General features: G+C 40.6%; 1 protein-coding gene across 5 annotated transcripts in view; it reads right to left on the bottom strand.

Moving 5' to 3' along the window:
- The window catches only part of LOC101287519 (zinc finger protein 33B), a 346,100-nt gene that overhangs the window by 290,167 nt on the left and 37,868 nt on the right, over positions 1 to 18,065 (bottom strand). For 4 of the 5 annotated variants that reach the window (XR_007471161.1, XR_007471162.1, XM_033412937.2 and 1 more), the window contains one exon: positions 7,646 to 7,704. Coding sequence is in view for 3 of the 5 variants with exons in the window: in XM_033412937.2 (XP_033268828.2) it covers positions 7,646 to 7,704 (59 nt within the window). In the remaining 2 variants the exon portion in view is untranslated. Of the gene's footprint in view, positions 1 to 7,645; positions 7,705 to 9,420; positions 9,662 to 18,065 lie in introns of those variants that run through there. The other variant, XM_049696646.1, reaches the window with a different exon arrangement.

The raw sequence follows: 18,065 nt of genomic DNA, 5'->3' as shown, positions 1-18,065 counted from the left end.
CCCCAAAACACAGCACCAGATGTGGACCTGCCACCAGAAAGACAAGATCCAGCCTCATCCACCAGAACACAGCACTAGTCCCCTCCACCAGGAAGCCTACACAACCCACTGAACCAACCTTAGCCACTGGAGACAGACATCAAAAACAGCGGGAACTACGAACCTGCAGTCTGCAAAAAGGAGACCCCAAGCACAGTAAGATAAACAAAATGAAAAGACAGAAAAACACACAGCAGATGAAGGAGCAAGGCAAAACCCCACCAGACCTAACAAATGAAGAGGAAATAGGCAGTCTACCTGAAAAAGAGTTCAGAATAATGATAGTAAAGATGATCCAAAATCTTAGAAATAGAATTGAGAAAATACAAGAAACGTTTAACAAGGACCTAGAAGAACTAAAGAGCAAACAAACACTGATGAACAACACAATAAATGAAATTAAAAATTCTCTAGAAGCAATCAATAGTAGAATAACTGAGGCAGAAGAACGGATAAATGAACTGGAAGATAAAATAGTGGAAATAACTACTGCAGAGCAGAATAAAGAAAAGAGAATGAAAAGAATTGAGGACAGCCTCAGAGACCTCTGGGACAACATTAAACACACCAACATTTGAATTAAAGGGGTCCCAGAAGAAGAAGAGGAAAAGAAAGGGACTGAGAAAATATTTGAAGAGATTATAGTTGAAAAAGTCCCTAATATGGGAAAGGAAATAATCAACTCCAGGAAGCACATAGACTCCCATGCAGGATAAATCCAAGGAGAAACAAGCCAAGACAATATTAATCAAACTGTCAGAAATTAAATACAAAGAAAAAATGTTAAAAGAAGCAAGGGAAAAACAAGTAACACACAAGGGAATCCCCATAAGGTTAACAGCTGATCTTTCAGCAGAAACTTTGCAAACCAGAAGGGAGTGGCAGGCCATATTTAAAGTGATGAAGGAGAAAAACCTACAACCAAGATTACTCTACCCAGCAAGGACCTCATTCAGATTTGATGGAGAAATTAAAACCTTTAGAGACGAGCAAAAGCTAAGACAATTCAGCACCACTAAACCAGCTTTACAACAAATGCTAAAGGAACTTCTCGAGGCAGGAAACACAAGAGAAGGAAAAGACCTACAATAACAAACCCAAAACAATTAAGAAAATGGTAACAGGGCTTCCCTGGTGGCGCAGTGGTTAAGAGTCCACCTGCTGATGCAGGGGACATGGGTTCGTGCCCCAGTCCGGGAAGATTCCACATGCTGTGGAGTGGCTGGGCCCGTGAGTCACGGCCGCTGAGCCTGCACTCCGCAACGGGAGAGGCCACAACAGTGAGAGGCCCGTGTACCACAAAAAAGAAAAGAAAAGAAAAGAAAATGGTAATAGGAACATACATATTGATAATTACCTTAAATATAAATGGATTAAATGCTCCAACCAAAAGACATAGACTGGCTGAATGGACACAAAAACAAGACCCATATATATGCTGTCTACAAGAGACTCACTTCAGACCTAGGGACATACACAGACTGAAAGTGAGGGGATGGGGAAAGATATTCCATGAAAATGGAAATGAAAAGAAAGCTGGAGTAGCAATTTTCATATCAGACAAAACAGACTTTAAAATACAGACTATTACAAGAGACAAAGAAGGACACTACATAATGATCAAGGGATTGCTACAAGAAGAAGATATAACAACTGTACATATTTATGCACTCAACATAGGAGCACCTCAATACATAAGGCAAATACTAACAGCCATAAAAGGGGAAATGGACAGTAACACAATCATAGTAGGGGACTTTAACACCCCATTTTCACCAATGGACAGATCATCGAAAATGAAAATAAATAAGGAAACACAAGCTTTAAATGATACATTAAACAAGATGGACTTAATTGATATTTTTAGGACATTCCATCCAAAAACAACAGAATACACATTTTTTCAAGTGCTTAAGTTCTCCAGGATAGATCATATCTTGAGTCAAAAATCAAGCCTTGGTAAATTTAAGAAATTTGAAATTGTATCAAGTATCTTTTCCGACCAAAATGCTATGAGACTAACTATCAATTACAGGAAAAAAATCTGTAAAAAATACAAACACATGGATGCTAAGTAATACACACCTTAATAACCAACAGATCACTAAAGAAATCAAAGAGGAAATCAAAAAATACCTAGAAACAAATGACAATGAAAACATGACGACCCAAAACCTATGGCATGTAGCAAAAGCAGTTCTAAGAGGGAAGTTTATAGCAATACAATCCTACCTTAAGAAACAAGAAACATCTCAAATAAACAAACTAACCTCACACCTAAAGCAATTAGAGAAAGAACAAAAAACCCCGAAAGTTAGAAGGAAAGAAATCATAAAGATCAGATCAGAAATAAATGAAAAAGAAATGAAGGAAACAATAGCAAAGATCAATAGAACTAAAAGCTGGTTTTTGAGAAGATAAACACAATTGATAAACCATTAGCCAGACGCATCAAGAAAAAAAGGGAGAAGACTCAATAGAATTAGAAATGAAAAAAGTTACAACTGACACCACAGAAATACAAAGGATCATGAGAGTACTACAAGCAAAGCTATGCCAATAAAATGGACAACGTGGAAGAGATGAACAAATTCTTAGAAATGCACAACCTTCTGAGACTTAACCAGGAAGAAACAGAAAAGATGAACAATTACAAGCACTGCAGTTGAAACTGTGATTAAAAATCTTCCAACAAACAAAAGCCCAGGACCAGATGCCTTCACAGGCGAATTTTATCAAACAAATAGAGAAGAGCTCACACCTATCCTTCTCAAACTCTTCCAAAATATAGCAGAGGGAGGATCACTCCCAAACTCATTCTACAAGGGCACCATCACCCTGATAACAAAACCAAAGATGTCACAAAGAAAGAAAACTACAGACCAATATCAGTGATGAACACAGATGCAAAAATCCTCAACAACATACTAGCAAACAGAATCCAACAGCATATTAAAAGGATCATACACCATGATCAAGTGGGGTCTATCCCAGGAATGCAAGGATTCTTCAATATATGCACATCAATCAATGTGATACACCATGTTAACAAACTGAAGGAGAAAAACCATATGATCATCTCAATAGATACAGAGAAAGCTTTCAACAAAATTCAACACCCATTTATTATAAAAACCTTCCAGAAAGTAGACATAGAGGGAACTTCCCTCAACGTTATAAAGGCCATATATGACAAACCCACAGCCAACATCATCCTCAATGGTGAAAAAAAAAACTGAAACCATTTCCACTAAGATCAGGAACAAGACAAGGCAGCCCATTCTCACCACTATTGTTCAATATAGTTTTGGAAGCTTAGCCACAGCAATCAGAGAAGAAAAAGAAATAAAAGGAATACAAATTGGAAAAGAAAAAGTAAAGCTGTCACTGTCTGCAGATGATATGATACTATACATAGAGAATCCTAAAGATGCTACCAGAAAACTACTAGACCTAATCAATGAATATGGTAAAGTAGCAGGATACAAAATTAATGCACTGAAGTCTCTAGCATTCCTATACACTAATGGTGAAAAATCTGAAAGTGAAATTAAGAAAACACTCCCATTTACCATTGCCACAAAAAGAATAAAATATCTAGGAATAAACCTACCTAAAGAGACAAAAGACCTGTATGCAGAAAATTAAAAGACGATGATGAAAGAAATTGAAGACGATACAAATAGATGGAGAGGTATACCATGTTCTAGGATTGGAAGAATCAACATTGTGAAAATGACTCTACTACCCAAAGCAATATACAGATTCAATGCAATCCCTATCAAACTACCACTAGCATTTTTCACAGAACTAGAACAAAAAATTTCACAATTTGTATGGAAACACAAAAGACCCCGAATAGCCAAAGCAATCTTGAGAACGAAAAATGGAGCTGGAGGAATCAGGCTCCCTGACTTCAGACTATACTATAAGGCTACAGTCATCAAGACAGTATGGTACTAGCACAAAAACTGAAATATAGATCAATGGAACAGGATAGAAAGCCCAGAGATAAACCCACGCACATATGGTCATCTTATCTTTGACAAAGGAGGCAAGAATATACAGTGGAGAAAAGACAGCCTCTTCAATAAGTGGTGCTGGGAAAACTGGACAGGTACATGTAAAAGTATGAAATTAGAACACTCCCTAACACCATACACAAAAATAAACTCAAAATGGATTAAAGACCTAAATGTAAGGCCAGAAACTATCAAACTCTTAGAGGGAAACATAGGCAGAACACTCTATGACATAAATCACAGCAACATCTTTTTTGACCCACCTCCTAGAGAAATGGAAATAAAAACAAAAGTAAACAAATGGGACCTAATGAAACTTCAGAGCTTTTGCAAAGCAAAGGAAACCATAAAGAAGACCAAAAGACAACCCTCAGAATGGGAGAAAATATTTGCAAATGAAGCAACTGACAAAGGATTAATCTCCAAAATTTACAAGCAGCTCATGCATTTCAATATCAAAAAAACAACCCAATCCAAAAATGGGCAAAGACCTAAATAGACATTTCTCCAAAGAAGATATACAGATTGCCAACAAACACATGAAAGAATGCTCAACATCATTAATCATTAGAGAAATGGAATCAAAACTACAATGAGATATCATCTCACACCAGTCAAATGGCCATCATCAAAAAATCTACAAACAATAAATGCTGGAGGGGGTGTGGAGGAAAGGGAACCCTCTTGCACTGTTGGTGGGAATGTAAATTGATACAACCACTATGGAGAACAGTATGGAGGTTGCTTAAAAAACTAAAAATAGAACTACCATATGACCCAGCAATCCCACTACTGGGCATATACCCTGAGAAAACCATAATTCAAAAAGAGTCATGTACCACAATGTTCATTGCAGCTCTATTTACTATATCCAGGACATGGAAGCAACCTAAGTGTCCATGGACAGATGAATGGATAAAGAAGATGTGGCACATATATACAATGGAATATTACTCTGCCATAAAAAGAAATGAAATTGAGTTATTTGTAGTGAGGTGGATGGACCTAGAGTCTGTCATACAGAGTGAAGTAAGTCAGAAAGAGAAAGACAAATACCGTATGCTAACACACATATATGGAATCTAAGGGGAAAAATGGTCATGAAGATCCTAGGGGCAAGACGGGAATAAAGACAGAGACATACTAGAGAATGGACTTGAGGATATGGGGAGGGGGAAGGGTAAGCTGGGACAAAGTGAGAGAGTGGCATGGATATATATACACTACCAAACATAAAATAGATAGCTAGTGGGAAGCAGCCACGTAGCACAGGGAGATCAGCTAGGTGGTTTGTGACCACCTAGAGGGTTGGGATAGGGAGGGTGGGAGGGAGGGAGACCAAGAGGGAAGAGATATGGGAACATATATATATGTATAACTGATTCACTTTGTTATAAAGCAGAAACTAACACACCATTGTAAAGCAACTGTACTCAAATAAAGATGTTAAAAATAATTTAAAAAATTAAAAAAATAAAAGAACAAAATACTTAAGATCTCATCTTGGACCTCCCTTGTGGTGCAGTGGTTAGGGACCTGCCTGTCAATTCAGGGGACACAGGTTTGAGCCCTGGTTTGGGAAGATCCCACATGCTGCGGAGCAACTAAGCTTATGCACCACAACTACTGAGCCCGTGCACAACTACTGAAGCCCACGCGCCTAGAGCCCGTGCTCTGCAACAAAGAGAAGCCACCACAATGAGAAGCCCGCGCACCGCAACAAAGAGTAGCCCCCACTTGCCGCAACTAGAGAAAGCCCACGTGCAGCAACACAGACCCAACTCAGCCAAAAAAATAAAACAATTAATTAATTAGTTTAAAAAATTATAAAATCTCAACAGCGTTTTTGTGTGGAAATAGGAAAGCTAACATATAATTTATAAGGCCTTGCAAGGGACTTGCTGCAGAACACAGTTTAGCAGTTTCAAAATAAGTTAAACACAGAATTATCACATGATCCATCAATTTCACTCCCAGGAAAGAACTGAAAATAGGTCTTCAGACAAAAACTTGTACATGAATGCTCACAGCAGCACTACTCCCAATAACCAAACATGGAGTCACCCCCAAATGCCCATCAAATGATGGATAAACAAAAGGTAGTATATACATACAATGGAATATTAATCAGTCATAAAAGGGATGAAGTAGTAATACAAGCTACAACATGGATGGGTCTTGAAAACATGATCAGTGAAAGAAGCCACCCACAAAAGGCTTCATGATTCCATTTATATGAGCTATCTGGAAAAGGCAAATCCATAAACAGAAAACAGATTAGCAGTTGCTAGGGGCTGAGGGGAATGGGGAGTAACTGTTTATTAAGCTATATAGTACTGCTTATTAAGGGTAAGGGTTTTCCTTTTGGTGTGATGAAAATATTCTGGAAGTAGGTCGTGTTTATGGTTGCATAACATCATGAATGTACAAAATGTCACTAATTTCTACACTTTTAAATGGCTGAAATGTGAATTTCATGTTATATGTATTTTGCCACAATTAAAATAGGGGAATCCCTTGCCATATTCTACAAAGATTTATATTCTGCCCAGTCCTCAGTATTGTCACATAGCCTGCCTCATCCTACTAACCAACCTAGGTCACCCTGGTCTACCCAGACTTGTCCCTTCTTTGAACAACCATGAGTCCTAATGCTGCTCTAATTCATTTGAATTATTTATCACATATTTTCTTTCAACATCTCAACTTTTCCCCTGGATTAGACAAAAATCATTCACTTTATTCCTACCACTTCTTTATGCAACTGCAAGACTGTCACTAGAAGGTTCACAATGTCACTGGACATCCCTGTGGCGTAGTGGTTAAGAATCTGCCTGCCAATGCAGGGGACACGGGTTCGAGCCCTGGTCCGGGAAGATTCCACATGCTGCGGAGCAACGAAGCCCGTGTGCCACAACTACTGAGCCTGCGTGCTGCAACGAAGAGTAGCCCCCACTTGCTGCAACTAGAAAAAGCCAGCGTGCAGCAACGATGACCCAACGCAGCCAAAAATTAAGAAAAAAAGGTTCACAATGTCACCTAATGAGGTCTATCAAAAAACATTTTTATGGCCCAGTTTCACAACTCAGTAAGATCACAGGATCTGCATTTACCTACATGGCACCTTTGTCCTACTGTTGATCTGCTGTTCTAAATCAGAAGTCAGCAAACCTTTTCAGTAAATGTCCACATAGTAAACATTTTAGGCCTGTGAGCCACACAGTCTCTGTCACAACCACTCAACTCTGCCCTTGTAATTTGACGGCAGCCACGGCCATAAATGAATGAGCATGGCTGTGTTCCAATAAAACTTTACAGACACTGAGATTTGAATTTCATACAGTTTTCACATCACAGACTACTACTCTTGATTTCTCAATCATCTAAAATTCTTAGTTTGTGGGCCATAAAAACACAGGCAGCATGCTACATTTGGCCCATGGACTGCAATTTGCTGACTTCTGTTCTATATTTTTCCTGATGTTAACATATCTATTTCTACTATTTCATATGAATGCATAGATATTTTATAAACCTCAAATAATCAGTGTTAAGCAAAACTGTGCATAAATTAAACGACTCACCTGGGATGTGATCATTTTCTGCTGCTCCTGGAAGAATGTAGAGAACTGAGGGGCTACACCTGAAAAAGAAGGAAAGCTCATGAGTGACATCACCTGCCTAGAAAGCTCCACATAGCAGCTAGAGAAACACCTCAGAATGGGAGACACTTTGAGAAGCAGCAGAAAGGATAACAGTGAGGGAGGGAAGCACTCGGGTGTCCATGCATGACTCTGGGATGATTATGTAATATTTGGACAAGTTCGTTTTCAAATGTAAAAACATTTGGTTTCTGCTGATTTGTTAACAATGTATGCTCTAACACAGAAAAAATACAAACAACACATTTAACTAATTAACCCAATTAGGAAAAGCCAAGGAATAGAACACAATGCTTTCATTAAAACTGATGCTGAGCAAAAATATTCAGCACAAAAATTTGTAATGTTCATTACAAACCAGAGAATCTCAACAAGGTTCTGAAAAAAAGGATGGGGTATTTTTGGAAGGAAAAAAGGGCTGGTCTTTTTTGGAAGGAAAAAAACCGGTTTACTCTTAAATTGGTTTCAGGTCTCAAAAGTATTTTTTAATAAAAAAAATAAACCAAACTGGTTTTGACTTATCTGTTGTTAATGCAGAAAAGACCTGCCTAGACCATCAAGAGACTCCATGTCTCCTCTTGATTCTGCCGTAACAAAACGTAGAATTGTAACCACTTAACATTTTTGACCCACTTCTTGCCCACCCCAATCCAACTCCACCTTTTAAGTAAAGCAGAAATAGACCTGTCTTAAGTCCAAGTCTTAACGACCTGTCTTGCAGTACCATCTCTGATTCTGTAAGATCGGGATACAGGGGGCATCAGTATATCTCTAGTTGTGCCGAGTGTGGGAACAGCTCAGAGCTCATAAAGAGTGGAGTAAAGAGTGAAGGAAGACGGTAATTCCCTCCCCTGTGGCTGGTCAGCTCTTCCCGCCACACGATGCCTTCACAACTCCCCAAGAAGCAGTATCTTCTGTTCCTTTTGTCTTGTCCTCCTATCCCAACCACAGCTTACATCTCTCTGGAAAGTTGGCCCAAGGTTTCCACCATCACCCAGTCTGTGACAGTCTGCATATGACTGGTTCCGGCAGGAGGACCCAAATTGCTTCCAGCTGAGCAACAAGCGTCTTTGCACCTGGGCTCTGGATCGCTCCTGAGGTCTCAGGCGCACTGATTGTCCTACCGGGACAATTCACGCTCCCGGGAATCCCCCTTCCTACCCCACAAAAGCCGCTTTGTTGCAAGAAAGGTGAAACCTAAGCCAGTTAGAATATTCATCCAAGATCGAAAGCTCCTGGACCTTAAGCAGGACCTCCTGTAAAAGCAAACTGGTGCTACTGAGGGCACAGGCAAAGCTGGAGGGGGTCAGAGGGGCCTGGACGCCTCCACTTATGTTCACAGGTTCTTTAGAAACAAGAAAAAATCCCCCAAAACCAATGCTGCATTCACTTCAAAACTATTTCCTTGAGGGGTTAGGGTACTCAAGCTGCTTACTGCTGCGACCGACTCATGCTCAGATTTCATGCTGGGCAGAGAACGAGGCATGGGATCTATCCTTGCTCCTTCCCCTGCTCCCTTCGCCACTTTGAATTCCTATCCCGTCTTGGAGCCTCACTGTTAGAAAGGGGACGCGACGCTGACCACAGGTGGTTGGGAGGATTCAGCGAGATCCTGAGTGGAAAAGAACAAGGGTCTCCGCTGAGAAGAAAAGTGCGCATCTACTGACAGCCAAGGGCCAGTTTCCGCGCGGTCTTACCGAGGCCTCAAACGACAGGGCACCTTGGAGATGAGAAAATTAAGCGCTGGGACGTGCAGGTTCTCAACAGGTGCATAAAAACGGGGCCAGATTTACACCGAATCTGGACACAAAGCCGTTTCCTCTTTCACCCGCCTCTAGCCTGGAGCTTCATCTTCCCCCGGTGCTCCACAGCAGCGTCCTGCTCGCCAGCTGCCGGGCTCGCAGCCGCCGGAGGCTCCGCAACCATCTCCTCGCGAGACAGCGGCCGCGGAACGGGAACACGCCCAGCATCCGGGGGGAGGGGGGAGGGGGAGGCAGTGCACATGCGCAGAAGGCCCATAGTGACAGCCCCGTCCTGTGCCAGAAAGCTGTGCACGGTACATTTCCTGAAAGCCTTAGAGCCACTTCAATTAGAAAAGTCTCTGCGATGGAAATAAACTTATGGTTACTAAAGGGGAAGGGGGGAGCGATAAGTTAGGAGTTTGGGATTACTATATGTAAAATAAACAAGGACCTACTGTATAGCATAGGGGAATAATATTCAGTTTCTTGTAGTAACCTATAATGGAAAAGAATCTGAAAGTATTTTTATGTGTATGTATATAGATTATATAAAACTGAAGTTCTATATATATATACACACACACACATATATGACTGAATCACTTTGCTGTGCACCTGAAACTAATACAACACTAAATCAAGTATACTTCCTTCAATAAAAAAAAGGGTCGGTGACTTTGGGCACATTGGGTAAAATTGCCAGATTTAGCAAATACAAGCCATGAGACATACTTTTATTCGTTGTTCATCTGAAATAAATTTTAAGTATCTAAATTACATATCTTTCATTAACCATTTTCCTGATATATTGGCTCTCCTTAACAGTTCCTTGCAGAATTGAGTTATACAATTTCTTCCAGAGACTGTTACATTGCTCCATTTTCATTATAACATATCTTCTACAGTAGTCACATCTCACTTACTTCGTTCTTTGTCCATTGGACATTAATTAATGAGAAAAGACATTCAACTTTAGCGTTCTGAGCAGATATAATGGCATAAAGTTAACAACTCTAGGAATTGCTCTTCAGATTTGATTTGTTGAAACAATACCATTATTCATGGCAGAACTTGCCTTTTCCATTCTTCAGGCTTACGATGGATCTCTTGATTAACAAGTTTTTAACATGCTGCCCACTGATAAAAGAAAACTTTTTGTCAATTTTTTTCCTTTCCTTTTTAACTACACATGACAATTCCACTTGTCCTCATGCTATAAGAGCAGTTAGTAACATCCATGTAAAAGAATCAAATTCTTCAAGAGATGAAACTCATTTCAAAATACAGTCATGGCAAGTACAATAATGATTATCCACAAGTCAAAATTTATTTTCCTATTCCTATTATTCCATAAGTAATGTTTTCCCTTTTAAGAACAGTCTGACATGAAGATTTCACTAAGTTTCATTAAACAGTGGAATATTTCACTAACACTTTTTGCTCTTCTTTCAATTTCCATAATCCTATTGCTAAAAAGATATTGAAATCTATGTACAAGAAATAAGCAAATTAGCTTAATTCAATGGAATATTTAAAAGGTTAAACAAGAATTGGGAGCTTTTTCTTGAGAATTAAAATATTATTTCAGTGCTTTAAATAAACTGAGAACTCTTACAGCTGTGTTTGTTAAAGAGAGTCAATGAGTTTCTGAATGCAAGAGAAATGAAAAATACTGAATGCCAATTAAAAAAATCACAAAAATCCTTTAATCACTCAATTCAAATAGTATAAGTGTTGAAGTAAGAGAACAACTTCATGACAATTACTTCAACATCAATAGAAAGAACATCAGAAGCTATTTGAACAGCAAGCATTGTGCAGAATATGGGCAGCACAGTCAACATCTTCCACAGAATCATTCATGCTTTGTTTAACCTTGGAATAAACATGTCTGCACCTTTATGCAAACATCCACCAAAATTTGTATTTTTATTACCTCAACCAAAAGCAATGTAGAAGGGGAAAATATGTATTTTCTGCATTGTAATTGTGATCTGCATCCACAGCGATGATGCTAAAAAAAAAAAAAGATGAGGCATTTAGAGCATTGATAATCTCTGTAATCATAACTGAAGCTATTTTTGTTGTTGTTGCAGTGGACTTTATCCTGGCACTTGCAATGTTTTTTTAAGGTTTTTTTTTTTTTTTTTTTTTTTTTTTTTTGCGGTACACGGGCCTCTCACTGTTGCGGCCTCTCCCATTGCGGAGCACAGGCTTCGGATGCGCAGGCTCAACGGCCATGGCTCACGGGCCCAGCCGCTCCGCGGCATGTGGGATCTTCCCGGACCGGGGCACGAACCCGTGTCCCCTGCATCGGCAGACGGACTCTCAACCACTGCGCCACCAGGGAAGCCCCTTTTTAAAGGTTTTGAACTTTTGTCTACGTTGGGTCTTCGTTGCTGTGCGTGGGCTTTCTCGTTGCAGTGGGTTTTTGTTGCTGTGCGTGGGCTTTCTCTAGTTGCAGTGAGCGGGGGCTGCTCTTCGTTGCAGTGCGCCGGCTTCTCATTGCAGTGGCTTCTCTTGTGGAGCATGGGCTCTGGAACACAGGCTCAGTAGTTGTGGCACATGGGCTTAGTTGCTCTGCACCATGTAGGATCTTCCCCGACCAGGGCTCGAACCCGTGTCCCCTGAATTGGCAGGCGGATTCTTAACCACTGTGCCACCAGGGAAGCCCTGGAACTTGAAATTTTGATTGCAACTCTGGAATTAGAAAATACTCTGGCAGCAGTACAGTCATTTGAGCTGAAAGACTGGTGATGATGTATGGCGTGGAGGGTATTTACAGCTTCCGCTGCAATTACTATATCTCAATCTGAATTCCTATTAATCAAAAAATTTATTTTATCTCTTTCTATAGTACTAGCTGAAGAAATTATACATCTCTTACGCTTAGCTGTTAGTATATGCCGCTTTATATCTGACTCACTACATTTTTTTTTTGCCTTGTGGCCACACTGCACAGCTTGTGGGATCTTAGTTCCCCAACCAGGGACTGAACCCATACCCTTGGCAGTGAAAGCACGGAGTCCTAACCACTGGACCACCAGGGAATTACCACTACCATTTTTACATACTGTAAAAAATCTTCAAAGGGAATTTTTCCTTGCTTAATTAATTTCCACTTTTCAGAAAATTCATTGTAAAGTTTACACTTGCATTTTGGCATTTTAGGATTCAAATGTACACAAATAAAAACAGATAATAGCAACCACTGCAAAAATTGAAATGACTGAACTTGATAATTCTATGACACATTAATGTGTCTGTCATTCACACGTCTGAACTCACAACTAACCACAAACAGGCTGAACCATTGAAAGCATTGTGAATTTGCAAGAGTGGCATCAGCCTTAGCTTTAAAATTTTTTGTTAAGAGTATAAGACCTTTTGTGTACTGATAATCAGCAGCACTTAGGAGATATAATTGATTATTTTATAATTTTTTATTAATTGGACCACATCCTTAGTTTGCAGGGGGAGTTCGAAACAGATATTCCTTTCCCCTTTTTCATTAAAAACTGGGCCATTGGTCTCCAGGGATGGGCCCTCCTATCTTATATCACTGGGTCTGGGATCAAACTGTGACAACAGCACGGTGGAGAACAGCAGAGGATTTTGCAATAACATAACATTTGTGGGGAGCCATGGTCTCTGTAGGGTGGGTGCCCTCAAGCTGATCGTCACTAGGTCCTTCCAATTTAAGGATGCCTAGCCAGGTAGCATCCTGCTACCTAATACGACAGGCTAGTATGTCTTTTGCATACAAGGAAAATAAGGGAGAATATTGGAGCAGCCCCTACCTACAGATCAAGCTCGCCAGGTGAGGGTGGGAGGGTAACTGTTCCCATCCCTTTAGGGAAACTTTGCTCAGTATGATAGCCGATTACCCTAAGCACCCCTGGAGACCACATCCAGACTAGGTGCATCACAACACATAGGGACCAAGTGGGGACCTCTCTGCTCAGACTACAGCACCCTAAGCTCAGGGTGGGCTCAGCTTTCTGAGCTCTGACACAATTGGACTGGATAACCAGAAAAACCCAACAGATACAACACTACGCGGTGGCTGCTAAAGCAAGTATGTCAACAGCCAGCAGAGCCTTCCCAAGCATTATGTGCTGTCAGCTGGATCCAGTTAGTAAGCCAAAAGCCGGCTGGAGACATGTTATCCTCATCCGTCACTGAACCACCCGGCTCACTGCACCAACTGTTTTAAGACGTACCTGGGATTTGTTTTAATCAGGCATGATAAAATGATAGACATGGAGACAATTGTCTTTGAAAAAAGACTTCATTACTTACAATGTTCAAGAGGATGGGAGACACCACACCATGCAGGGCCACATGGGGAAACACCAGTCAAGAGACAGAAGACATGAAGAGAAATCATGAACGAAAGCCTTTCTTACTACAGTGGTGGTGATAAACTATAGTAACCTAACTATACTATGTTAGGTGGGGAAGTGCCCTATTGGGCAGGAAGCAAAACACAGATGGTGGGGTTTTTATGCACCTGTGGAAACACAGGGATGGTATGTATGCCAACATCTTTAGCCATTAACTTGGCCCATGATTTCAAGATGCTAAACCATCAATTATAGAATATCAGAAATGACTATTACATTCATACACCATACTAACAGAAAAAACTCATATTGTTATCTCATTTAATAATATATGATTATCTCAATAGATGCAGGAAAGCATTCAACAAAATCCAGCACCCTTTCATGATACAAGACAGAACAAACTAGGAATAGAATGGAATTGCCTCAACCTAATAAAGGCCATTTTTGAAAAACCCACAGTTAACGTCATATTTGATGATGGAAGACTGAACGCTTTCCTCCTAAGATCAGCAACAAGACAAAGATGTTAAAAACAAAATCTTCCAATTCAGAAACCCTCTCCACATAGGTAGAAGGAAAGAAAAATCATTTCCTAGGCCCAGCATGATGCACTTATTTGTTTCACTTGGTGCGCTTGCCCAGCATGGTGTGAAACTGCCACTCCCTGCCATACCCCTTTTCTTTCAAAGGCCACATCATGACCAAATCAGGTGTCTTTTCCCCAAGGAGCTCCACAGCTACTCCATCCAGAGTACAGAATATGATAGCCTTTTAGTTGCACAACAGGTCTCTCCCCAATAGGTTTACAGAAGGATCAGGAGAAAGTAAGAACATGCACTCCCAAGTTAGAGGACCTATCTGCATGGGAATTGTGGAGGAAAAGGAACAAGTAGGAGACTGATGCAAAATACCAACCCTCTGTATCGATCTGCCGCCAGATGGAAAATGAGAAATTTCTGAGGAAATTGCAGAATAAATAGCACCAGGCTTTATTAGAGCAGGCAGAGATTAGCCTGAGGGAAAGTTACTGACACATGTGGTTCACCAGCTCCCACCTCTGAGATTCTCACAATCTGCCAATTTTGAGCCATTTGCCAAGTATTTCCTGGCTGAAGGTTTTGTTCTAGGTCCTGCTGATTCTCTTGTCCCTGCCTCCTCCGGAGTCTCTCTCTACAGTCCCCTCTCGCTGATCCCGTCACAGGCTGACTGGAGTAGGGAGCATTCCCTTTAGCAAGGAGTTCTAACTGAGCAGCCAACACAGAAGCCTTTCTTTTTTTTCACTTTCTCTAGATTATCCCCAAAGTGAGTAGCTGCTGCTCAGATTTAACTAACAGTCTGTCCTTGCCATCCTCCCACTTTTCCTTAATTTGGATTTGGACAGTTGGCTAGAGTCAAAACAAAGGTTGCTAAAACCAGAGCATATTTTGACCTGACCCCAGGTTCACATCAGGGAATTTTGAGAAATCCTCAACAAACCACTGACGGAAATCAGTGGGGGACTCACATGTCTTCTGGGTACACTGTTGCAATATCTCCCAGCTCAACTTCAGTGGAAAGGCTTCGAGTACAGCTGTTAGCAACCCTTCTCAAAGAGTTCGTAACTTCCTTAGTTACTCCACAGTTACGAGGGGTGGCGTGGCAAAGAGTCAGCTTCCCCTGGCCACCTTTATGTAGTGATCTTCCAGACCCTAACGTGACTGCTCTATCAAAGGAGCAAAATCTGCTAATTACAGGATTCCACGCAGCTGCTGGTGACTGAATTCTATGCAATAAATCAGTATACATTCCCATGTGTGGGCTGTAAATTGAAAACACACTGAGGTGTATGTCTTCTGGGGCATGGGGAAAAGAAGCGTTTAAATGAGTAACATCAGCTAGTGAGAAAGGCACTTGAATTACCCAGGAGTCCTGGCTGGCTTCTCAATGGCATCAGCTGTGCTGGTGATCCAAATAGGATGGGCTGGTTTCCTTCATGTTGAGAAAAGAAAAATATGAATCATGTGGGCACTTTGGTTTCCCTTCCTGTGTTTACATTAATTAGTTGAACACCATGTTTGCCTTTTTCCAAGTAACTAGTACAGCTACTCTCCATATGTTGCCTTACTATGCAGACTCTTTTATCCAAGCTCTTAATCTTTCCATGATTCTCCCTTTATCATATGTGCCTTCCTAGCTATATGTGGATAAGGGACTACTTAAGGGGTCATCTGGTCTAAGACATGAAATGGACCCAGTCTAGGCCACAAAGTACATAACTCTGTGTCCTCAAACCGAGCAGGTTATTTATTACCAGCTAAAGAAGTTGTGCCCTGGGCTTCCCTGGTGGCGCAGTGGTTGAGAGTCCACCTGCCGATGCAGGGGACGCGGGTTCGTGCCCCGGTCCGGGAAGATCCCACATGCCGCGGAGCAGCTGGGCCCGTAAGCCATGGCCGCTGAGCCTGCGTGTCCGGAGCCTGTGCTCCGCAACAGGAGAGGCCACAGCAGTGGGAGGCCCGCGTACTGCAAAAAAAAAAAAAAAAAAACCCTGAAGGGAACCACCATCTGAAAGATCATCACCTCACTCTTCCCCTGAGTCAGTTTCAGGCACGGAGGGGTAAAGACATTCAGGGAAAGTAGGAGGAGGGACAAGCAGAGTGAGGAGGAGTAGGGTTCTGTGAAAGAGAAAATGTATTTAATTCTCACATTTTTCTCTTCTGTTTTTTCGATATTTCCTTCTGGCTATCCAAATAATTTTTAACTCCTCTTAGGATAGTTAGAATGATATTCATCCCATAAATATCAGCAACTCACTTACTGGAATAAAGTCCTTCTAAGAACTTCTGCAAATCAAAAAAATTGTCCTCTGCCCACTGCAGGATTGGAGTCTCGACGTGTACGCCCATTCCCAATGTGACAGACAGATATTAACTGCTTTAAAAAAAGAGACCTGCAGGCAACATTCCTGGCTTCCCGTATTTTCCAACCATACGGTGATCTTGATGAGAGTTTAGAGCCCATTACTACCCATGTTCATTCAATAGTAAAATCTTGAATTTGAACAGGGATGTTTGTTTAGCCAGTATTCCAAAAAAGCATAGAGCTAAAATAACTTAGGGTCTTTTACTGACTATTGTGAGGCCACAGACTTTCAGTTGATTTGGCTCAAATCAGGAACTACCAGACTCATCCCATTCTTATTACCAAAATTGTTGGAGAAATATAATTAAAAATAAAAATTTCTCCCAACACAGAAAACCTACTTACAAAGGTAGAAGATAAAGAATTTTATCATTGAATAAGCATAAAACCAGAATGTGATGTGCATTACAGGCAATCTGCTAAGAGACTGCAAAGACAGAGAGAAATCTCACCCGTTTATAAAGCCAAGCAGGTACAACTCATTACATGTTCTCAAGATAAACAATAACTAGTCCTTAAGTAAGAGGACTTGACAGTACCATTTATTGCACATAGTTCACCCAAAATTCGTCTGGTAATTGGGATGACCATCTGTTGTCTTTATAAAAGGAAAAACAAGCTTCTCATATCTTTATGACTGGAGGCAGTTTTGCAACTTGGAGGAAGGAACCCATTGAAGTTAGGCTCCCACCCTCCCCCAGAAACTGGGAAAAAGGAGTGCTATCTCCCTGGAAGTATTTCAAAGAGATGGCTCTGAGGTTCCTTGAGAAAGAGGAGGATTGAGAGGAGGATTAATCTGTAGGGGTGCAAAACTGCCAAGAGGCTTTTTAAAAGCTTCATATTCATCTCAAAGGGATAAAAACTTTACAAGTTTACAAAAGAAAATGCTCTACAAAAACGAAGGGGGGATGTCTCTTCCATTATTTTTAACAGAGAATAATAATCCTCTTATTTTTCATTTCTATTTGCCCTTACACCACTCTCACCACTTCTAGTTAATATTGTACTGAAGGTCTTACGGCAATTAGGAAAGAAGATGTAACAAAAGGCATACAGATGGGAAATAAAGAGGTAATGCTATTGCTATATGCAGATGGCATGACCTTGTATATAGAAAATGCTTAGAAACCCACTGAAAAATATTAGAATAAATGAGTTCAGCAAAGTTACAGGACACAAGATCAATATATAGATATCAATTGATCTTGTATACACTAGCAATGAGCAATCCAAAAACAAAATTAAGAAAACAAACTCATTTGCAATAGCATCAAAAGAAAACAATTCTTAGGAGTGAATTTAACAAAAGGAGTGTAACATTTCTACAAAGAAAACTGAAAGACCTGTACAAGG

This window comes from Orcinus orca, chromosome 14 (assembly GCF_937001465.1).
Source record: "Orcinus orca chromosome 14, mOrcOrc1.1, whole genome shotgun sequence".
In the NCBI taxonomy this organism is placed as follows: Eukaryota; Metazoa; Chordata; class Mammalia; order Artiodactyla; family Delphinidae; genus Orcinus; species Orcinus orca.
The sequence above is the reverse complement of the archived record's forward strand: the minus strand, read 5'-3'. Positions and strand labels throughout refer to the sequence as shown.